Here is a 24606-nt window from a genome sequence, read left to right as displayed (position 1 = left end):
AAGTCCAACATTTCACCTCACATAAAGACTCAAAAGAAAGGTTTGCCTTTTCAACACTAGATATTTCTGCTTTTATGTGCAGTTTTCAGATCACCAAGTCCAAGTGAACACACTGAGAGAACGGCAAACAAATTTAACGCTCAAATCGTTTCAAAATAGAACCTCTTGATTCAATTTCTAACCTTTCAAAGCTTTTATACCAGTGCTAGGCACTGCAAGAACCTGCAGTCCTTAATCCAAAACACAGTTAAAACCAAAGAATATGATTAAATTAATATGATTGAAAAACAGCATCGAATGTAAATATGCATGCACATACCATACCCAATCGACAATTTTCTGCAGTGTGACATGTCCCTGTGATGGTTACAGCTACTACAGCCTTGGATCGGGACATCAATGAGCAGCAAGTCCACCGGAGGACAGCAGGTTACTGATCCTATAACAATTCCTGACTAAAATCATTGTCATGCACGGGAGTAATCTGTATCCTCTTGCAGACTGTGGTGTGATTTTGACTTGATAGAACATCTACATTTCTGGCTTTTTATAACTATTAACTTCTGCTGTTGCATCAGGCAGATACCAACCATGATGACAGAGGGATTAAGACATTTAATTGCGCAGTGAATATCAGTGATAGAGAGGCAAAACATTTTTGCATTTCTGATTTATTGGCACTTCAAGGGATAACTATAATTTACAATGAAAGCCTGATGGTCGTTGTAGCCTGTCAGCAGTCTATGATCACATCTAATGATCTGTTGGTTCTCTGTCCGAAATCCTAGAAACGAACTAAAGTCATTACTTTAAATCAACTTTATTTTACATCTCATGTGCTAAACATGGTGCAGTTGATTTGATATAATTAGACTATGAACGCTTTGAACACAGCGCAGAGACTTAGTCTGAATCACAGACTACAAGCAGGTCAAATAACCATCTGGCTAGGAAAAAGAAGTAAAAGAACCCCAAACTAAAGCTACGTGACAAAGTATGTAAATACAATCTCTCGCATTTCCAAAACATGGTATTTTATTACAAATCCAATGACAAAATAGATCGGTATGTAGCACTTGAATTCAGAGTTTAAAAAAAGTTGTTTTTCCTCACAAAAAACAAAACCTAACACTTCAATTAACGGTAAATAATTAAGTTGATATTTCAACTGTGGGGGTGGGGTGGGGGGGATAAGCATAAAATACAAAAATAAAATCCTCCAGTCAAATGTCAAGTGAAATGAGCTTGACGACGGTGAAAGCACTTCACTGCTGACGTCTGACCGGGGGGAGCGTGCTCAGCAGAGAAGATGAAGATGTTGATGCGTGGGCTTCGAGGGAAAAAAGGTCAGCCACACTCTGCTAGCTCCGTCTTGTAAACAGGACACTGAGAACGCGCTCTGTGTTGATCATGGTCTGATGATCATTAGTGTATGAAAATAAGTTGCATGAAAAGTGTCGTAACTGCATCAGGTGGCTGGCCATTAGAAATCAGACTGTATCTGTGTTATAGAAGGAGAACAGTGTGTGTATCTGTCTGCTCCTGTAGCTTAATTCTTTTTGGTGCTGCTTCATGAAGATGTCAAGTCCCATCCATAAAAAGTACAAACTCTATCATTGTAACAGACGAAAATATTACCCTTTCAATTGTGTTTTCTAAAATACACCTCTGGTAGCTAAACTCTCGGGAGTGGAAGCTAAGTGCCGGCCGTCTACAAACTTTGGGAGGAGTAGAAAGTTACATGTGCTATCGTCTGAACAGAAACAGCTAAGATTGGAGGTGAAAGCCACGGAGCAGGTACGTTTCCATCCTCCTGCTCGGGTTCAGTTTGGAATGTCCTGCTCCGCTGTCTCTTCTTTAACAGACTCCGCCTCCTCCAGCTGCTCCTCCTCTTCCTCCTGCAAAGACACATCATATCGCTGTCACAGAGGGCAGTCTGACAAACAGCCTCACCAATGAAGAAAAATAGAAGTTATAAATGTCCATCCATTCCTGTAAATACATGTTTGCCTAGAATAGTGAGTGTCAAGTTGTTCTGGACGCCTGCACACAAGCAAGATCTGTTATCAACATGGGATGTTAATGAACTTCAGAGAGTTGTGAATTGGGCAGCGGGATGGGATGCACAATGTCAAAATTAATGGTCCTAGCACAGAACCCTGTGGAACTCCACGCCTAACTTTTGCATAAAAATCATCACTGACATTGACAAACTGGGATTTTTCTGATAGGATTCATGCCAGTCTAATGTGGTTTAATCCAGAAGGAGCCTCTGTGGGAAAAATACTGTAATCAGTAGTGTCAAATGCAGTATTAACATCTAGAAGGACAAGTCTGTAGTCTGAAACAGTGAGGAGCTACTTAGTAACACTAACCAGTGCGTTTTCTGTACTACGATGAACTCTAAAAGTATTGTACAGTTACAGTTATTGTATTATTCATTTCACTGCCAGAACAGGAAGACAAAAGTTCCACACTGCACCCTCAATAGTGGGCTAGGTGAAGGTTTAGCTGGAGAAACCAAGTAGCATGCCAATTGAAATGAATGTGCTTTCAAATCAGAGGTTTTAAGAAGATAAAGACGTAACTACAGTACCATCAGAGTAGCCAGCTAGGGTTGGATGAGTGGCAGAATGCTACCGTTAGTAAGTAGCGTATGGTAAAGTCTAGCTGTGCTGTCTGGAGTTTGGTCTGCTGTCATAAGTTTTGTGGCCCTTGACAGTGAAGGATATACTGTACCTATTCTAAAGATAGAGAAGTTAGAGAGAACTATTTGCTCCCATGTTAGAAAGTGGATAGAATCCCTACTCTGCCTGTGAAGAATGGCCCTGTATTGAAAAGTGATTTCAGAGCTCTTTTATAATCAGTTGAACAAAGTCCTTTATGTTCAGGGTCTAGCTTCACCTTGGCACATTCGGTCAGGGTGTAAAACAAACCTGTTTTAAGGGAAACACACCTGCAGACATTCCCCAGCACTGAAGTGTCTCATAAGTAAAATCAATAGATGAAGCTAAAAGGAAACAAGGTTGGATTTTTTTTGGTGAACAAGTCTGGCAGGAAGCAATTCTGAACTCGTGATGGGAAAATGAGAACAGCAGCTCAATGTTGCTTGGTCGCAACAACCGGAGAAAGCTATCAAACACGGTGCCACTGATAGCAACATGCTGGCTAGCTTGACACGGTGTTAGCTGGTTGTAGTAGGTTAGCGGACTATTAGCTGGTGATAATGAAGATACAAATGGGTTTTAAAAGCGACCAAAAAAAAAAAAAGAAAAAACAAGAAGGTGACACACACAGAGCAGGAGGCAGCCGATTTAGTAACTCAGACAAAGTGAAAGTGACAGTGGTCGGAGCTGCAGCAGTGATTAAGCAACTCTGACAGATACAATTATCCCCCCTCCAGAGGTTAATAGACACATCTACACACCAGAATGTGTGATTGCCAGCCCACGACACCTCACAAATCCACAGGCTCCCAGCAAGCTAAAAGCAGATAACAGCTGTAACTGTTAGCTAAGAATGGTTTGACTCCCACGTGGACTTGTTGTGTACTCACTGGAACGTACAGACAGAACCTCTTAAATATTGTGAACCTTCTCTGTCTTATCCTTCGCACCTGGTTCTTAAATAGTTCTTCCAAAAACAGACTTGCTGTTCGTCAAGGTCAATCACTCAGGAAGTGATACTGCACCGTAGCTCGCTGATTAAAACATGAGACTTTGAAAAGACAAGCTTCACACTACATCCTTTAACAATAAATTCTGAAGGGGGGGATTTCTCCAGCAGTCCACTTTAATATTACTTCAAGCTGCTCACACTTTATAAAACAAAGACTAACTGATGCACTTGGGTTATCACCATTTATAAAAAATATCCCTATATCGTCAGTTTCATTTTGGGCTGTTTAGCAAGTTTAACAAGGCTAATGCTACTTACTAAACATAAATGTTTTAACCGTAATGTTATGTTCATCATTTCATTTTATGTAAAACATGAACCCTTTTGGCGTAGTCTAAATAATGTTTCTTATACATTGTATTGGAGCAGCTGTGGGTCAGTAGGTAGGTAGAGCGGGAGTTCCTGTACAACCCGCGGTTCGATCCTTGGCACCTAGACCACACACCGAAGTATCCTCTGAGCAAGACACCAGGGCCTGGGACTGGTTTGTGAATGTGTGCGGTTGTGTGAACAAGTGGGTAGATGTGTCACTGTGACCGTTAAGTGCTAGTACCAATAGGTGGAAAAGCTCTATATAAATAAAAAATCATTTACCATGTAGCTATTGCAACAGAAAGGAATCCAGTCAGGTACAAAGCAGATCAGTAGGGAAAAGCTCCATGGTAGTGGTAATTATTCTATCTGAACTCTACCAGTTTTGACTGATTTATGCTGCAGGTAATAAATTTACGCTTCCCGACCAGCTAATCCACAGTTTTCACCTGCGGTTAGCCATGCATGTGAAAGAATTTTAATCTTGATGATTGGATGTCTAATGCTGAAGTACAGTTTTGGACTTGTGGCAAACTTCTCTTAAAAAATAACCAGAGAGTTTCTTGCCGATCCAAGACGATGAAGAGCTTAAACTCTGAATTATGTAATAAAATAAAATACACACACATATATATATATATATATATATATATATATATATATATCTTAAATGCAGGTAATGTAATAATATTACATTTCTGACTCTGCAGGAAAGGTTATGAAGACTTGCTCATGTTAAGGCTGAACTGAAAATACAGTGCGCATATCCAGCCATCATTATTCAGTATGAATCAACAATAGATCTTAAGGCTCAAGCAGAGTTATGATATTTTTGCTGTCGAAAAGTTCTTCATTCAGCCAATTATGTGAAATCATTAAGCAACTGGCAGCCAGTCTGAAGCAGTAGTTGTTAAAACACTCATTAAAACTCATAAAGAAGACTCATGCCTCGTCCTATCATTCTCTTTTGATACTTGAGATGTAGCCTTGTAGACTGACAACTTCTATTGTCTTCCAGACACGTTTCATTGGTCTAATGAACAGCCGGCAGCAGAGCAGAAGCAGCCCAGTATAATAATGCAGACATGAAATTTAATTATCACTTGGGCTGTAGATAAAGATGAACTGAAATGGTGTATTTCCTGGACTCAACTGTAAATTATTAATTGTGGTGAATGCTGCTGAGCTATTTGCAGGCTGTGTTAAGGCATGTGTAGTTGCAGTAAATTAAGGTTGGGGTTAATGCAAAGGGCAGCCAATAAATCATCTCTTACGAACAGGAACCTTGGTGCCTCTGGAGAACTCTTGATATGCAGCCTCCCCTGGAGAAAAATGTGCTACTTTTACCTGAACTCTGGATACTTTCTGGTGCCGGTCCATAGAGTTGACATAAATCTAGCTGTGGGATGACACCTCATGAACTCCACCATCGTATACACTCGTACCATCCACCAAATCTCTCTGACAAGCCTGCCAATTTTCCAATTACCTGTGGCGCCATCCGTTATCGGAGGGCCAGTCAGCTCTTAAATGGGAAACAAGAGGGGAGGAGGGGCCAGCGCATGCTAACTATCTCATAAAGCCAGAGATGTGTCTTGCATGCCTCCTCCTGCGCTGATTTAGTGTGTGTCCCTGGGGAGGTGGGGTGACACTGGTCCTCCTGGCCTCCCGGGGCCTTCACAGCATTTCTCATGGGCTCTTTATCCTCCACACTGCAACCTTTCAGCCACCTATCACTCCTGTCTCCCGCCTGTGGGAAAGCGAGCGCATGCCCGTGCTCTTCATTGGTGCTGGTATTATCCTGCTGTCTCTCCGCCTGCAGAGCCTCCTCCTCTTGAGAGGGAGAGCAGTATACCGGAGGAGGGAGACACATACCCAGTCTTCACCTGTTTTCATGTTTCTTTAAATTTCAGTAAATCTGTGCTTGAAGTGATACTACATCTGAAGATTACCTTCCGATGGAGCCCACTCTTCATTTATCTGCACTTATAGCCGGGCCCGTGGAGTGAGTCTAGAGAAATTGCCGGTGCAGCATGCAATTTAAAGTGTCAGAGAGACGGAGAAGACGATCTGTTAATCATATTTGAAATGCACGTATCGCCTAGGGAGCATCTGACAAGTTGTTTGGGAAGGATGTGTAATTGCTGTTAGAGCACACATAACAGATTGTGATTCTCTAAACCAACTCCTTCATGTGTCACAGCATTATTGAGCAGTACTGAAATAGCTGCAACACAAAGATACACAACATGTGAGGGGAAGAGACGAGTAACTACAATGTTTCAAGTTTCGTGCTAGATGTGTTCCTCTTAGAAGTTGTGCCCATATGTTCTTTATGACTCTGTACACCGATTAGCCACAACATTAAAAACACTGATAAGAGAACGAAATAACATTAACCATCTTGTGAGAATTCAATGTTCTGCTGGGAAACTTTTGGACCTGGCATTCAAGTAGATGTTACTTAGACATGTAGCACCCACCTAGACCAGACCAGGCACCCACACCCTATAGCAATGAGCAGCCACCCCCAGCAGGATGCAGTCTGACACAAGTACACACACAAAAACGCTTTAGGAACAATTAAAAAAATATATATATCTGTGGGATGCACTGGAACAAACCTGATCCACAGAGGCCCCTCCCCTCAGCCCATATGACCCCAAAGGCCCCCACTAACAACATCCTGACACCACAGGACACCCTCAGAAGGCCCATGTCCATTCTCTGATGAGTAACAACTGTTTTGGAGGCACAAGGGAGACCTACACAATATTAGGCAGGTGGTCATAATGATATACCAGTGCAGTGAGCCAATTCAATTACTCACTCTCCTGAAAGGCTTGCAGTTTTTTCCCACTTCCAAATTCCCACACTATCATGCCTCCTCTGTCCAGGAACTGCCTGACTGAACTTTTCTTTTTAACATTTGGACATTTCAAATAGATTGATGAATTTCCTAATATTGGATCCCAAATGTTTGACCCTTATCGACTTTAATTGCAGGAACAAAAATGTTTTTCCAGAGAGGAAGGGAGAGATCTTGACAAGCTCCATCCTGCTGCAAAGAATTAATTCTCATAGAAAATGAATTTATGAAAAAATAAAAATAATAATATTACATGTGTTGAGATGCAGCATTTCAGAGATAAGTGTCCCCATGATTTATTATTATTGATTTCACTGTAACACACGTTTGGATCTAATGTAACTTTACGGCTAGGGTTATGCATTTTGCGTGGAATCTAATTAACATATTAGACTTTGTTGGTTGAAAGATACTAGTCGAATGAACGTGCAACGAGTAACCATGCTCTACTTGAGTTAAAGAGAGCGTGAGCTTTTTGTTCATAACTAGATGTTAATCTTTTTATTTCTTTACTTCAACTTTCTTGCTTTTTTGTTGTCTTGTCACATGATTGCTCTCTCCCTTTGGTTTGAGCGTTTTTCACGAAATAAAAAAATTAATAATATGGGTGACACTCCAAAGAGTACATAAGTGAACATTGAGAAATAAGGTGTATAATTCTTCACAATTTTCCTTCTATTCTAAAGCATTTTTTTTAAATAACCCTTTTGACCTCTGTAATCAGTTAGAATGTCTTTACATCAGTGATGGATGGCATATTCCGGTTTGTGTTTTTAAAAAGCACGGCCATAATTACTAGACTAAACCTAGTATTACCTGTGTGTTGTCGTGAAAGACGTGTGTTATTCTCGATGTGTTAAAAATCGTAGCACGTTCAAACTGCAGCTACATCCAGTGATCCAGAGAAAGAGGACAGAGGGGACTCGAAGCAGCGATGTTCTACCTCCTCCTGTTCTCTCACTGTGGATGACGGGGACCGAGGTATGGAGCTGTGTTCTGCATCAGTGGCCCCTGCTAGAGACATTTGCTTTGTGGAAAGCGAGGCGCCGGCAGGAGCTGATGGGCTCCGGCTTTGTGGGATATCTCCATCCCTCTGGGCAGACAGAGGAGAAGAGTGAAGAGAGGAGTACGGCAGGTTTGTTGCACGCGTTCACTTTCCATAGGCCGGCAGGCCCTCTGGCACTAACATATACATGTATGATAATGAAATGCCACGGTTTTCATCCAAGTTGGGGTCGGCGTTTTAAAGGGCAGGTGCAGAGTGTTGTCTCCGTCATGTGATGCAAAGAGGAGGAGGAGGAGGAGGAGGAGGAGGAGGAGAGCTCAGCCTGAGCCCTAGATGGCAACAGAGACCAGTCCAGCTCTAACACCGCTCAGCCTCACGTCCCCGCTGCTCACACCGTTTACCGCACCATCTGAACGCACACACAAACAGAAAGCGATCCCCGAACCGCGCACCCCACACACGCAGCCTCATAAACTTGGATTAAAACTGCACTGTAAAGAAATCATAATGTACAACACAGTATGTACTTTAATAAGCTCTGCCGTTCTTTATCAAGCCTATGCAGTCCTCAAAAGAATTAGCAGTTAATTAGCAGGATTGATTCTCTTATCATGTTTTCTGCTTTCACTGTATTCATTTATGAGAGCGTCCTACAGCCACAGTGTGCGCATGCAGAAGAGGCTCCGCTTCAAAGCACCCTCTCACCTCTGGTGGATACGCTCCTCTCACGGTCAGATAAATCACCAGCCGCGCAGATGAGCGGCAGCGCACATCTTTTTGCGGCACAACTGAAGTAAATGGACAAGCTGAACTATCAGGTGTTGCAAATAAACTGCTTGGTGTAATAGCAAAACCGGATCTGAACCAGATTTATTTTAATATGTAGATTAACTAATTAGCATCATAGAAAAAAACAAAATTAAGCAAAATGAAACAAAAAGTATTGAGATTACCTTAAACTCAGCACTTAAATAATAGAAATTTTATAACACAGCCTATTTCATTCTTTCAAATGTGGCCCCAAACTAAACCTATACGTTTAAAAGATGTTTTTTCTTGTTCTCAATTTGAAATTCATGTTTCCTTCTTTTCTTTTTTTTATTAAATCATTACATTTTAATGGCGTCTTTTATAAACAAATATAATTATTCAGTTGTGCGATTTCCCCTGCTCCTCTCTTCTCTAAAAACTTTAAGACATTAGTAAAATTCACTAAACACACGAGTACATTTGGCCAAGAGAAGCACATTCTGGAGTGTGTGTTCAGAAAAGCTGCACACACACTCGCTGGCCTAATAGTGTCTCGCATCTTGTTGCCATTCAAGAGATGACACAATTGCGGCAGGTCATAAACAGCGGCTTCATTAGGCTGTTCTGGCAGTCCGTTACTCGCTACATTTAACCACCTCTGCCCCCAGCGCTTCTCATGCACTCCTGCTCCTCAGCACCCACAAACTAGTCACCAGAGAGCACAATTAATTTCATGACTGCGCATATTTGCAGTTCCCATTTCATTTATTACAAAGGGCATTGTTTAATGTCCATCTTTTTTTTTTTTTCTTCCTCTCCTTCATAGAAACGAATTTCCATTTTAGTGGGCCATGACTGATACCGAGATGAACTTACCAGGCGATGCCTAATTTAATCAGAGGTAAAATGCACAAGCAGATTTTTCTTTTTATCGCCTCGTCAGATAACTTCAGATGCCTACTAGAAGAGGCTATGCAGTCGGGAGGAGGTCTGCTATCTCTCGGGTTTTCCAAGATGGAGCAGTTCGAATAAAGCAGAGAGTCTGGGATTGTAGGAAAACTGGTTGTGTATTGCTGCTAACTGAGAACACACAACATGTCAAAGACAAAATGGCAAAAATGTCTCATTGAATGAAAGCAAAGACTAAATGGTGAATATGTTTTATATAGAATGATGATCTCTACGGAAATTATTTCACTGTAGAAGCAAAGTTTCCCAGCAGAACATTGCATTATCTCAAGATGGTCAGTGTTATTTACTTCTATAAGTGGTTTTAATGTTGTGGCTGATCAGTGTAAAGTAAGCTGTGTTTAATTAATGAGCTTTACTCCAGTCTTTACGCTAAGCTAACACAACCTTACTCCTGCGCTGCACTCCGTATTCAAGTTCTTATTAATTGCACTCCCACTTTACCTCCAGATTTCCTCCAGGGGACACATACCACAAGTGACTTCTCAAAATGAGCTTAGACTACATTTGAAAAAAATGTCATCATGTTGCTGGCTGTTAGAAGTCCAAACTTAAAACAACAACAACGCTCATCTGTAAAAAAAAACAAACTGTTAATCTGCTTTCTTCAGCTTGAAGCATCTGCATTCACATAATTATGTAAAGCAAATTTGGGGGCTTAGTGATGGTGAGTGATCCAACTGGAAGCCTTCCTGTGACGAGAGTGTTCCTGCTGAGGCCCGCTGGAGTGATTTACTGTACAGCGCTTATTAGATACAGTCCAAAAATGCCAGCCACTGTAAAAGTCCAAACACCTGCAGGTCACTTATCTAAACACCGGAATTTCATTTTGATGGAAATCTAAATGACAAATAAAGTCTGTCTTAGTCTGTCTAAGTCTAGTCTAAACCATGTCATTATGAATGAGCTAATATTCAATAAAGAAGCTCTACGTCGGGAAGATTCAACTATGGTGAAGCTTAAATTATATCTTGACTAGCAAAATACACAGATATGCTCAGGTCAACAACAAAACAAATGTTTTTATTGAACTCTTTATCCATGCTTGCTCCATCACAGCTCACTCACACCATACACCGATCAGGCATAACATTATGACCACCTTCCTAATATTGTGTAGGTCTCCCTTGTGCCTCCAAAACAGTTGTGACTCATCAGAGAATGGACATGGGCCTTCTGAGGGTGTCCTGTGGTGTCTGGCAACATTAACATTAATGTTGTGGCTAATCGGTGTACGTGTCGCATAAACATGCCGCAGTCAAAAATATATGTTTAGAAGTATATTCTACTGAGTTGTGTTCACAAAGAAACCCTCATTATGCATATTAATGGAAGTTAAGTGTTGTTTCACATCCTGAATTCCATTAGAATATGGCATGCTGTCTGACCATGCAGCAGGAGCCAGAGACTTGTGGGAATACCATCTTAGCGAAGGCTGGTGGTGCTGTTTCTCAGTGTCTGCTACACTGTTTATAGCCATAAAATACTGAGGGCTCTGAAAAGTGGCCTCATGTAAGTTCTCTGCTAAGAGGGTTATTAGAATGAAGCCAGGTCCGGAGAAATGGACTGCTAGGCCACCGGGGACCCCGACAGCAATCACACACTCCTGTTTACTCCACAAATTGGCCCCTGAGAGGGGCATGGGCGTCTGTAGCGCCCAGTTAAAGTGATTGAGGTGACTCCTAGCCATTGATTTTCCCTTCGTCTTCGTCGTCCCGTCTGGCCACCCTTGACCATGTTCAGTGCTCCCTGTAGGCTAGTTTAGCTGGCCCTGCTCACCTTTAAATCACATTAAACTGTGGTTAAACTTTGGCCACGTCCAAAAGACAACCATCATTGATGAGTTTATCATACCTTAAGTACCTCATACGCTTGAGTAAAGGCCTCGACTGTTGGGCTTTATTGATTCCGCTCTCCTCGGGGCATTACAATTAAACTTGAAAACAGATAAGAAAATGTGGAGGCCAAAGAATTCAAATCCCACTCAGGGATTCATCTTGATTCCATGAACGCACAAATGATGCAGATTAAACCAATCAGATTGCTAATGGAAAATGGCTCATTGAGAAAATAAAAACAGGCTAAAGGTTAGATTTTTCCACTAAGATAGGCACCCAGTGAACAAGGAGTTGGCAAAAAGAAAAAAAAAATGCTTTCTCCGTGCATCTCTCTAAATACCAGGCCAGCTGATGAGTAATGATGCCTATTTTTCTTTCAATTTACTCCATATAGTAAAGGCAGCAGAGTGTGACACTTCATTAAGTTAATTAGGCTAACTTAATTACAGCCATTCACAGGTCAAGCGTGAAGCTTCTGATTGATGGCACAGCTTGCAAAGGTAATCTTCCTTTGGAAAAAAAAAAAAAAAAAGTTACATTAGCTGCTAAAACCCATCAAATGTTACACTTTCTTTACACTAAGCTCAAAAAACACCCGGTGGTAAAATAGGCAAACGCGAGCCTTAAACACATAACACAAACGGCTGAATACTCTGAGGTCATAACAGAACTTCAAATACGGTTTGATCGCTGAGTGGGAGGAGGCCTGTGGCTGCAGAGGAAGTGAAGAAAATGAAACTTTTACGGACAGTAATTTCAACAGTTGCAATCCTTTTGATGACAACAAGTCTGAGTGCAGCTAAAGTAGTGCATCCCACACAAGTTCACAGTTGAGCACTTTAAACACTGTCTGAGCAACTTTAAGAGCTTTTGGCATTTCAAACCTTTTATCCAAATCTTCTGGTCTGATTCACCGTGGAGCCCGGCGTGCCGAGCAGTGCTGCAAGGGCGTAAATAAAGCCTTAAACAAGCGCCCTTTGGCATGGTAACGGGCCTGAATTAAAGGCCATCCGTACATTATGGCAAGACTGTCGCTTTATTACCGAAATCAATTTGGGGAGGGCCTGGAGCAGCAGCGGGAGGGATGTGGCCTTGGTCAGAGCGAGGTTTATCTAAGCCGAGCAGGCCGAGAGAAACGCAGCGTCTGTAATGAACTCAAGAGTGTTTAATAAAGCTTTTTATCGTCGCTTTGCGCGGGAGAAACAAGTGTGCAGCGGCCCCGAGGTTCAGCTTCACATTTTCCTGAAACACTGTCAACCAGCAGCTCCTCTGTAATTACTATCACCCGGCAAATACCCCAACAATACAAGCAAATCAGAGAGACAAATCATCATCAAAAAGATATTTTGTTATCAATCAGGGCTTCACCGACGGAAACCCATTTACTGTGACCTTTAGGAGACAATAAGAAACCCACAAAACAAAAAGACTCGTCTCAGGGTTTGTTTTCTTTCTCAGAAGCTATAGTGTGAATATTAACGTCTCAGAACAGAATACACAGACAAGATGAATTCCAATACTAGCTCAGTGTATGACAAGCCAATTTCCTGATCGCAAACATGAGTACACAACCCCCTGAGGAAGAGAACAACCAACCTGTTAAGAATGGAAACACCATCATGGACAAGAACCGGCCACTTCTGCACAACTTGCTGTGTGTTGATAGAAACTGTATAATCAGAACTATATTATTTGACATATTTCAACAGGAGAGATACTGTATCCTACCCGTTACTGATTGGTGTGGGCAAAACAAGACTTGTAAAGACAATGTCAAGGCTTATAGGCGACTTGAGGAAATTTCTGCAAAAGTTTCAGTCACAATTGTTGAAAATGAAGCAGGAAGTAGAAACAAAAATTAACTGGCAAAAAAGACAAAGTGGGTGGGGTTGTTACAGAGCGGGCCAGACTGACAACCGCACAAGTATAAATGACCCCTACTTGCACAATTTCATACTACTGTGACATCTATCATGGACACATAAATCATGCTAATCTATATATTTAACTTGTCAGCTTCTTTATTCTCTCTGGGTGGAAGATTCTTTTTCACATCACCCATGTTCTTCTTCTGTAACCGCTTGTCCTGTGAAGGGTCATGGGAGGTGGTCATTGGGCGAGAGCCGGGGTACACCCTGGACATTCACACTCACACTCACACCTACAGCCAGTTTACCAGCTTGTTAGGTTAATTCACCAATTAACCTAACAAGCATGACACAGGGACAACATGCAAACTCCAGACAGAAAGGCCCCAGTCAGCCCACGGATTCGAACCAGGGACCTTCTTGCTGTGAGTTACTGTGCTGCCTCACATCACCTATGTCACATTAAATTGACATGCAAACAGGTAAATGGTGCTATGGACAGAGCACAATGGACTCAAGGGGTCATCATGTTTAAGGCTGCTATGGCCAGTTTTCAGGCCTTTACCAAAAAAAATCTCTTCCATAGCCAAAGAAGGCTTGGAAATGAACACAAGTCTTGTTAGAACCGTATGAGTAGACAGAAGGAAACACAGAGTGTCCATGTTTAAGTTTACAGATATCTAAAGATATCCGCATTTTTTGATTGTCCTTTATATTAATAAATTGCAATAGTAATCATTTATTAATAAATTAATAAATTCAGTAATAAATTTTTACACAGATGTAACAATTTCCAAAACAATTTTATACGTTGTAAGATAAAATTTAGATTACAGACAATCATGCCGACTTAACGCAGTGATCTACAGTACCTTTATTCAAAAAACATCAGAAAATTAGCAAAGATTTTCTGTTTCTTTGTCATCTTTTATTGTAATTCATCTCAAGTTGTGATGTAATGGTGTGACATTTGTACAAAATGCATCAAATGTGGAATTTCTGCTAAAAATCTGTATCTGTTGATACTGATTTAAAATTACCCACAACCTGAATGCTGCTATTTCCACTGTATGATTCATAGCATCTTGTCTCTCTTTGAGACAGTAGGCTTAACATCCTACTTTTGATAACACAACTTAACAAACCAACATATGTATTAACCTTCTTGCTTTCAGAAGTGGATGGATGACAACTTAACGTATAAAATTCTGTCTATGAAGAAACAACTATACTTTCACGTTATATTTTCAGAGCATATCTTTAGCGCAACACACAACAATCTCCCTTCAACCAAACCTGTGGTCAGCATCACCGAGTATAAGGCACTCTGTCTCTTCCTGTGTACCTTCAGATGCCATACATCTTCCTCTCTGATAAGAGCAGTGTCTGCTGGGAGCTCAGATAAATCTCTTCTGTACCATTCTTTGTAGCAGACTTTCAGGTGGAGAGGTTGACCACCCCCTGTTTCTGCCAGTAGCTGAATCTCCAACACACCGATCAGGTAATATTCTGCACTTAATTCTGGCATTTAAGAAACAGTCTCCCCCCACAGGCAAAAACTGTGCATGGCTTGGCATTTAAAAGCAGATAATAAAACTTTCCTTAAATACAGCTCTCATCTCAGAGTGCTTTTTAGATGCCCTTAGTGGAGTCAATTATCTCCCCACACTTGCTATTACTGAGACACTCTGAGCACCTTGCGCCTTAAAAGGTCTGTACACCATGCTTTTTCAAAAATGTCACAATCTGAACTGCCTCTCAAAATGTAGCCCCCTGCAATATTAGAAATGGCACACACGTGTTTGCTTCTTTCATCCATTTGTTGCTTAAACATGCCTCTTCAATGTGCTGGATGAACTCAAAGCGAACAGTAAAATTCTTCAGAATCGCAAACCATTTACTCTCTACGTACTCCGACAGGCGGCTTTCCAAATTAGAAGTGAACAAACTGTCATGCCCAACGCTTTGAGCACACATTGTACACAACGGTCTGCGCTTGCTAAAGGAACAGAGGGGAAATAGTTCATATTAATTTGTCACTTGAACGAAGCAAACGTTATTCTCCCGTCACCAGTGAAATGTCACCCTGCTCTGGGGCAGAGAGACCTGAAGCCTGGAGCTTCTCCCATTTGATGTAAACAAGTGGGAGGGAGGGGGAGGAGGAAGGGAGCAACTTCACGGGGACAAGATAGTCCAGAGGGAATGAAGCATGGCAGTCTAAGAGGAGGCAGAACAGAGATTTGGGAAGTAGAAAGTCATAGCGTCCCACTTAACCATCAGTATTTGTCTTTACTGTAAAGGGACACAATGAATAAATTATAATTATATATTTAACTGGTAAAATAAAGTTGAAAAAAAGTCATCTGACGTCGACATTTGTGCGAAAACAAGAGCACTGGTTGATACTTCAAACACTAAGTTTGTCAAACTTTTCAAGAATAAGGCCTCTTTAAATCTTAGAAGCAAAAATCTAAAACTCTTTTCTATTTGTGAATCTGTGCACAGACCTCAGAGGAATTAGTTTATTTTGCTTCGACTCAGTTAGACTTGATTCAAGTCAAACTGAACTAGTCAAAAACATTTTAAGAATCTTAAACACTTGCATAAGTACCTGGTTAATCTGTGGTTCTGCAAACCGAGGACATTTGACTAGAAAACATTTGACATTTGACTTCATGTCAAAGATGGGCATCAGTAACATCTACACTCACCTAGCTTATCAGACCAGGCCTAGTTAACAATATTATGTTGATTACCTCATGACAATGCATTTCAGTGTCTAAAATACACCTCATGCTAGCTGAGCTGCTGCAGTTCTCACGGTCAAAATGTTAAATGTGGAAGGAAGAGGTACATGTAAAGACCTGATGGGGACAGAACTGATTCGTTCACATCTCACTCTTGCCTCTCTGGCAAGGTTTAAGAGTGCTCGTCCTCCTCCAGCTACTGCTGAATGAAGCTTTTTTTTGCCTCTGTTGCAGCTGACCTCATGCTCAGCCTCAGCTATCTCTACAGTACAGCTCTCTTATACATACTACTGTATATGTATTAAAAGCAGGTGACAAGTTCAAGCGTTTATTCCTTCATTTTGACTCGTTTAACCATGCAGACAACACCCTAGATGTGGTGTGGGGGTTACAGTGACCCAGTCTGTCATTTAAACAGTCGTCTAATATGTTTTGTTTTTTTTAATGTTATGCAAGAAATTAAAAAAAGGTTTGGTTCAATGGGAAGGCAGTAGGAACCTATGGTGGTGGTATAGTGTTATTTGGCACAATCACTCACAGCCAATGAACCGACAAAAAAATCTGAAATTTGATGTAAGAACATTTTTTCACCTAACACTGATCCAGAGACAACATGAAAGCAGTTTCCCCTTGCTGCAGTCACTCTTTTCTTCCACAACACATTCTCAAGTGGATCTCAATTTTCATTTCTGTCTTGGTGGGAATAACCTGTGGAAGAGGCATTAAGGTCTGAGCCCCAGCGGCTGAAGATCAAGCCGACGTGTCATTTCATTTCACTTCATTTATTTTTGAATGACATAATGTCCATGCGAGCTGGTGGGTTTGTTTTGCCCCAACTAATCATTAGTAAGTAGCATATTGGTCCATCAGTGTAATTTAAAATAGCCAACGACATTGATTGTCATTGATTTACATTAATTGTGTTGTTTTTCTGCAGCATGGTCATAAAAGCTTCCCAAGACTAACATGATGTGGCCTTGTGCTGCGCACTGAGAATGTAGATTACAAGTCAGTGTTAAGAATGAACTCAAATCAATAGGGAACAAACTAAGAATAAAGGGATAAGCAAAGAGGTATGTGCATTGCACTGATTTGGGTATTATTGGGTATGTATTATCTGTGTGTCACACTTAAGACAATAGCCACAGACAACAGATGAAAATGAGCCTGTAGGTCTGACTCTTGCTCATGTACAATCAATGTCTGTTGACTGAATTAATAGTTAAATTAAATGAAAGGTACATCAAGATACCTGGAAACATGAGGCTCATTTTTCTCAACAGAACTGACAGAATACTGCGATGGGAACTAACCTTAGATTCAATAAAGGCAAACATTACTGGAAACATGCTGCTTGGACTGATTCCTGTGTTCAGCTTTTCTTCATTGGTACAAAACATGGAGTCAAATCATCCCAAAAAGCACATACTGTACAAAATCAGCAACTTACCTAAACCAATCAGTGGACTGTTACTTAGTAGATCACCAAATATTTCAGTTTTATGTGCATATTTGATGTTGATTGGGAAAAACTGTACAAATGGTACATTTTAAGGGAAATTTGATTCTGGTAGAATTTTAAACAGGGACCACTTAACATTTAAGAGCTATAACCTTTAGGTTTTTGTCATAATTGAATGTTTTATTCCCGTGATTCAACATTTCCACTATGGCTTTTATAATTCCAGCATCAATCAGTCTAGATGGAGCCTAGCAGGACAGAGTCCTAGCCTCGAGACGAATGAAAAATCAGCAGTTAGATGGAGAGGCAACCGAATGCTACCCTTTATTGCGATATAATGCAATAAAAACAAACAACTAAGCAAGAGGGGACAGAACATGGTTGTGCAGGGATTACAAAAGTTTTATGCGTTTTAAAATGAAAATTAAATAGTGCTTTTAGCATTCTTGCTTTAAGATGGCCATCATTTGTACTGGATTTTACTTTCCTACTAAATTATTGATTCACTCAGATTTACATTGAGCTAAGAGGTCACTTGCGTCACAAATCATACTGCATCAGTTATTAACAATTAATTATTTTTATTAACTTTTTTATTTTATATTTTCAATTACTAGTTACCCCTAAGCCTTTAAACTTTAGATATTAACCAGAATAGATGTAATCTGTCTGTGCCTTTACAGTATGAACAACAATATTCAGCTTCGGAGAACCAGATCTGTTGTTATGTCAGGCCGTAGAAGCTAGTTAGCGTAGCTCGCAGACGCTAGATTCCCTCTAGAAATTAGCTGCATTGCTTTTTTGTGCATGTACTTCATTTACACAAAGGAATTTTTGACGAGCGGTTCCCAAACGAGGGTTTAACCTCTCTAATGGTCACAAAATAAATCTTAAGGGGGCGTACATGCTGAATGGGGTAGTATATAGGACAAAATCTGTGTTTGCTTGATATTATTATTATTAAATAACACAATTTAGAAAAAAATTACTATTAACTTGTTGTAGAAATCTGTGAGAATTGTCCACACATAAGCCACGTTCTCTTGTCACATGTCCATATGGTTGGTAACCATTGAATCAGTTTGTAGCAAGGCGTTCCACTTTATGAGCTTATTGTATGTTTTTTATGTAATTATTATTTAACGTGAACTTTTTCATGTGAAATCTACACATCTACAGCACTCTATCTATGGCAGTACAAGTATTTGCATTTTTTTCTTTTTAGTAATTTCTGTTTTGAGAAAATAAGCCCAATAAGTCCAAAATACCCCAAAGATATACAGTGTCTACACAAAGATTGTTAAAGAAATGTTAAAGCAGGCCACCCCCTGCCTCCATTGCTTTCTGAGACAGCACAGACGCTCACCTTGGATGATGATGTGTCACACTCCTGGCAGATCCAGCCATATCCTGTCTGCTTGGGAGATTTCTTCAGCGGGGGTTCCAGACACCCGAAGTGATAGCAGAGCCGGCACTCGTCACACCTGAAGCGCAGATAGGAAGGGCACGTGTTAGGTCTCACATAAATAAAGCCGTCGTCGGCCGCGTTCAGTGATGAGGCCAGCTCAGGAGTGATGATGGATGATGACAAGGCTACCAGTTGTCAGGGATGAGACTTTGTTAACGTATTCCGAAGCCCCTCTAATCACTCCACCGCCTTGACCTTAAACAGCCATTGACTGTCCAATGGTTCGTATCAGTGTCCAGATAAATACAGGCCTTGTTAGTGTCAGATAAATCCCCGCTGGCCTCAGGCTGGACTGGCTCGCAGTTCTCAGGTGAAGCTGCAAGAGTCGGGCAACATGCAGTTCAGACACTATGGGACACTGGTTCATGGTCTGCAGTTATATCCACAGGTACCATAGATAATCTGCAGGCTGGGTCGGGCTGGGTCGGACTGGGACGTAAAAATTCTGATTAATAGTGGATGGTTTGTGGGTGAGTAGAAGAATAGTACACACCACTAATGAGAAATATTAGCAAACTACAATACATTTTCTGAAAAGTGAATTTTCAGCGTGCAGGATCGATCAGAAATTCAACACTTTTGTTTTGAAGGGATTAAAGATGCCTATATATGGTCAAATAAACGGGAAATACCTGCCGTCATTTTCCTTTTCAGGGTAATGGTACCATACCATCACACCTGCATACAGTACATGCTGCTCATAAACAACAAGTGTCTCTAAATCAGAGAATATCATTTCCTCTGGTGAGGAGCAGTTGGGTGGTTTATGCATGAGTGGATGACGTCAGAGCACTCACTATCAGAAATAATAATGAAAAAAAGCTTGCCAACGAATATGACTGCTTGAATTGCATCCCTTGTCTGTCCAACCTAGCATATTATAGTGTTTAAAATGTCACAGTCGAATTTAACTGTAGACATTTGGATATAAAAATGTCATTATGTCATAAGTTCATATATAATGTATGTGCCAAACTTGAAGAAATTCTCTCAACATGTTTCTGATGTTTTTTCCCATTCACGCGTTGAAATTCCATCAAGGCATTCCTGAGATAACGCGCTGACGAGAAGATAAGAATGGGACAGAAATATGGCCACAGACATGAATGGAAAGATCACAGTGCCGCTGGTGCGCAAGCATGAGAAAATATATTGGTTAATCGTTTTTTTTATCATTTATTTGGAAACGTGTTTGTGGCGCTTTCGTGCCTGCTCGGATGGATGTTTGAATAATATCTGTATTAAGTGAAGGGATGGATGTAGAAAGCCTAGCTGCAAAATGTGTTGGCTCTCTGTGTCCAAAGTTCAGAAATTAAAAAAGAAAGAAAAGAAAAAAGAAACATCAAAACCTCACTAATGAACTAATTATGTCAGGTCTTGCTTGTTTAAATAATGCAGACAAAAGCTTAAAATCAACAACCTGTGATTTTAAAGGGCGTAGTGTGCTGGACAAACTGTTCTTGACCACCTACACTTTTGTGCAGTGTGTCTGGTGATATATGGATATAAAATGGAATCCTGACCTGAAGACAGTGCAAAGAGGTCCATCAGTGGTATTAAGCTTCATCCTCTGTGAACTGTTTTCATATGGACTAAAACAGTTTTTGTGTGTGTGCCTGTGTCAGGCTGCATCCTGCTGGGGATGGCTGCTGCCATCAAGGAGTGTCATTGCTATGGGGTGGGGGTGCCTGGTCTGGTCTCGGTGAGTAGTACATGCCTAAGTAACATCCACATGAATGTTAGGTCCAAAAGTTTCCCCAGCAGAACATTGAATTGTCACAAGATGGTCAATTTTATTTTTTTTTTACTATCAGCAGGTCATAATATTGTGGCTGATCAGTGTTAAATGAAGATTCTAGATAGAACGTACAGATATAACTGTAAGTATAAGTTTAAAATGAGGACACTCACGATAGTTATAGGTGTAAAAATTCACTGATGTGTTAGGCATTAGTGTTTCTATGGCTACATGTTCTATAATTATATACATATAAATTCCTCTAAGCACTCACACTCACTATCACTAGCATCAATTTGGAACATTCAGGAAGCTGCTCATCCTCTTCTCGATCTCCCCCTCAATCAATCAAATGAACAGAATTAATCGAGAAATTCACACTTATTCTATTTCATTTTTCTGTCTTTTGTTATTTATTTTTTTAAACAGTTGGAATAGTTTGCTCTTGTCATGCTGCGGTTCCAGCACAAATATTATGAAATCACATTATATGCTCTATCCAAAAAGCTGTCTGTGCGTGATTTATGGCAGCCAGTGTTTGGAAATCAATTACTAGTCCCCGGCAATGAAGCCAGCTTTGTGCTGGATGTGCGCGCTGAGGGGAATTAGGCAGTTTGATAGCATCTAATGTGATGGCTTTACGAGCAAATGCAATATGGTGGATGGCGAGAACGCCTCGGGCTTGGACTGATGCATAACATGAAGGAGTGCGAACACCTTCAGTCTGTTAAGGGTCATTTTACATGGCTCCGTTCTCTTTAAATCTCTGTCAACGAGGGTGGCGAATGTGAGCAAACGTCTACCTGTAGTGTAAAATTTGAATTTAAAACATTTTCTAATAAACTTAATTAATTAGGTGAACCAAGATGGAACATTTTGGTTATGTGAAACTGAAAAAAAGCAATTACAGATTCAAAACACAAGTATCAAAAAACTTTCTGGGACTTGTATAACAGGTTACAGCTTGTATTTAATGTATACATGAATAAATACAGTATTAGTAACTGTCAGCTGATGACGGCTCCAGAGCCTGCAAATTCACTCAGTCTCAAAGACTTGTGGTAACATCCAACATCCATGGCTGTTAAGTAACTGACTGATGATCGGAGAGTGAAATTGATGCCTAAAAAGCACGGAGAGCTAAGACTATGAAAATATATGAAAGCGCTCCCAGCTGGCAGGTTCATCTGTCTGAAATGACGTTAAGAAATGGCAGTTATGACAAGATCTGGAAGCCCGAGAAAACTTTCAGATAAAACTGTAAAGTCTGCAGCGTGGAGACGCAAAACTCCCATACGGCGGCAAATGAGCGCCAGGAAGGTTTGGCCGATCCCAGTCATGATCCCAGGTCTGGGCGAATAGCTTGGTGTCATATTATCACTAGAAATGATGACCTGAGCTGTAATGAAGCAGTAAATAAGCCCGTGAGCCACCAATAGCACAAAATAGAGTCCCAGGATCCAGTTAAACTGAGACTAGCCAAACTCTAATAAGCGTTAAGTTATGGATTGCTGCCCTCTGGCACTAGACTAAGGAAACCTGTGAAATAGGTGTAATAATACAGTGTGGTGTTTACTCATTAAGCACAGCATATTTAGTAAAACCAGAGCAGAAATTTAATTGGCATGGATAATTGGCAACTTATGAGTTGTAAGGGCATAAGCCAACAGCTGCTGCACATTAGCACAAATATGCCGAGGCAGGTGGATCTCTCTCTCTCTCTCTCTCTCTCTCTCTCTCTCTCACTCACACGCCCACACGCATACCCAGTGTGTGTGATGGGCTGAGCAGGCATATCTGCCTGGGAAACGATGGGAATTTAAAGTGCCCTCCGGCCACCTAGTGAATAGAAGACAAATGACCAAAGTGTGTGCGCTCCACTAATGAGCACACTCCCATTGTTGCACACAAACCGCCAATTGATTTCACACAAATCTCCGACTAAGGCAAAAAAAAAAAAAAGGACGGAGCAAACTGTTCCGTTTCACTGCTGGAGACCCTTGAAAACCTTTCAAACTCACAGGAGGGCTCTTTTTATTTAGCAAGACTGTGACGACTGCACACACGCTTCCCTAATTGCTTTACCTCAATGAACCTTTTGTAATGTTTGCTGGCTTTCGTTGAGAGGATCTTTGAATTAAAGCACCGCTTGCTGACTCTGACACGTGGCTTGCTGTACGTCTGCGTGCCGGCGTGGTTTCCAGTCTTCATTTATAAACGGAAGGTGAGCAAAACTTCATTATCCGTTTCAGAAGGAAATTGAGCTTCACATTCAGACAGTCCAAACAAACTCTCTCGCTCTGTGAGGTGACCATCATAACCACGGTCTACTACTGTAATGGCCCAGTTATAAGAGCCTTCAGACAGAAATCTGTTGTTGCAGTGATCAAAACCATTTGCAATGGCAGAGTACATCAAAATGTTGCTTTCATGTACAGTTCAAATGATAATGAACTGTTTTGCACACAGCCCGCATTTGACAGAACAGAAAGTTTGCAATGGACAAATCAGGTGTAGTATTTATTAGTCAGTTGTGTCACACTCTTGTGTTTTAAATGCCAGGGGACAAACTGTTCCATAAAAGAGGGATGGTGTGCTGCCAGCTGTGTCGACGTACTGCATCTCAAATAAACTCAAAGCTGTAATAGCTGCAAAGATACAGTAGGTGGTTAAGGCAGCTAGCCAACTAGCAACTCCAAGCTTCCAGTAGCAGCTATTACACAGGGCATGCAAATGAGTTCACACTGCCAGGAACATTTAAACATTAAGCTTTTTTTTGTGCCAATTATTCTTTCGGTGGTGTAATGTGGTTTCGCTTGGCTGCGAGGGGTTGACGTGGAGCAGACTGGTTCATTCCCTAACTACTACAAAACATAGTAAACACAAGAATGAAAATCATCATGTGGCCTTAAACCAAAGCATTTGGCACAGTTGAATTTTGCGGATCCAGAACGTATGACGATCCAGGTTTGGGTTGATGCTGGAGAAAATCCTGAACCTCGGCAGTAGAGGGAGAAGTCAAGAATCACTTTGTTCAGTTGGTTGTGACACTATGTAGCTTTTGTCTCCATTTATTTATTAATCCTTTTCAATAAGTGAACATATTATTGTTTAATGCAAGCGCAGTTATTAGCTCAGCAGCCTTACACATGCAGCTTTGATGGTTACTACTTGCTTTTCCCATCTTAGCTCCATGGAGTAAACCCCTTGTGAGTTCTGGCTTCAGCGGCTGTCAGTTAAATCATTCGAACAACCATCCGTAACGTATGGGCGACGTCACGGACACATCATCAATGTTTCCTGTACTTTAGGGTTTGCGCCAGAGGATGGTCAATTCAGAGCCTCTCTGGCCGATCTACGTAGTGTTGTCGCCAGTCTCTTCACTGTCACAGTCACCTGCTGCCACCAGCCTTTATCTGCTCCCAACACTGCCCTTACACACCCAGCCACAGCAAGGTCCTTGATGTTATCAAAGCAATTTGGCCCCGCTTTAATCATTGGGAAAATTGAGCACCCCCTCCTCCCTTGTACTTTGGAAGCCGACAAAATCCAATCACTCATAAGAGAGGTTATTGATTGATGTAATCTTATTGGAGGTGAGGCGTTGGAGGGGACATGATTGATTGCTTTTGTCTGCTACATGTGTTGCTCTCAGTGGGCGATTCGTGTCCACTTTCATCTGGTGTTTAATCTCTGTGTGAAGTTCTCACAGCCCTGCCGCCCCTCCGGTGTCACCCAGGGACCAGTCCTTGTCGGGCAGGGCTGATGGCCCCATAAAAACTTATCTGGCTTTGTTTGATCTCACCCATCTCTTCAAAACTCACTGGCCCTGGTCAGACCTAGTACTAAGATATTTAAGTGATCAGATCATAAGCATCCTGCTTTAAGTACGTATTATATG

At 41.1% G+C, this 24606-nt stretch overlaps 1 protein-coding gene across 2 annotated transcripts in view; it reads right to left on the bottom strand.

Annotated features, from left to right (window-relative positions):
• Positions 1-653: 653 nt before the first annotated feature.
• phf14 (PHD finger protein 14) overlaps positions 654-24606 on the bottom strand; it is a 70199-nt gene continuing 46246 nt past the window's right edge. For both annotated transcript variants that reach the window (XM_084563832.1, XM_084563833.1), the window contains exons 17-18: positions 18866-18983; positions 654-1898 (exon numbers count right to left, since the gene is read on the bottom strand). In XM_084563832.1, the coding sequence (XP_084419958.1) occupies positions 1824-1898; positions 18866-18983 (193 nt within the window). In that variant the 3' untranslated portion in view covers positions 654-1823. The remainder of the gene's footprint in view (positions 1899-18865; positions 18984-24606) is intronic.

This window comes from Chelon labrosus (genome assembly GCF_963514085.1).
Source record: "Chelon labrosus genome assembly, chromosome: 16".
Taxonomy (NCBI): Eukaryota; Metazoa; Chordata; class Actinopteri; order Mugiliformes; family Mugilidae; genus Chelon; species Chelon labrosus.
This window is presented reverse-complemented; position numbering and strand designations above follow the sequence as displayed.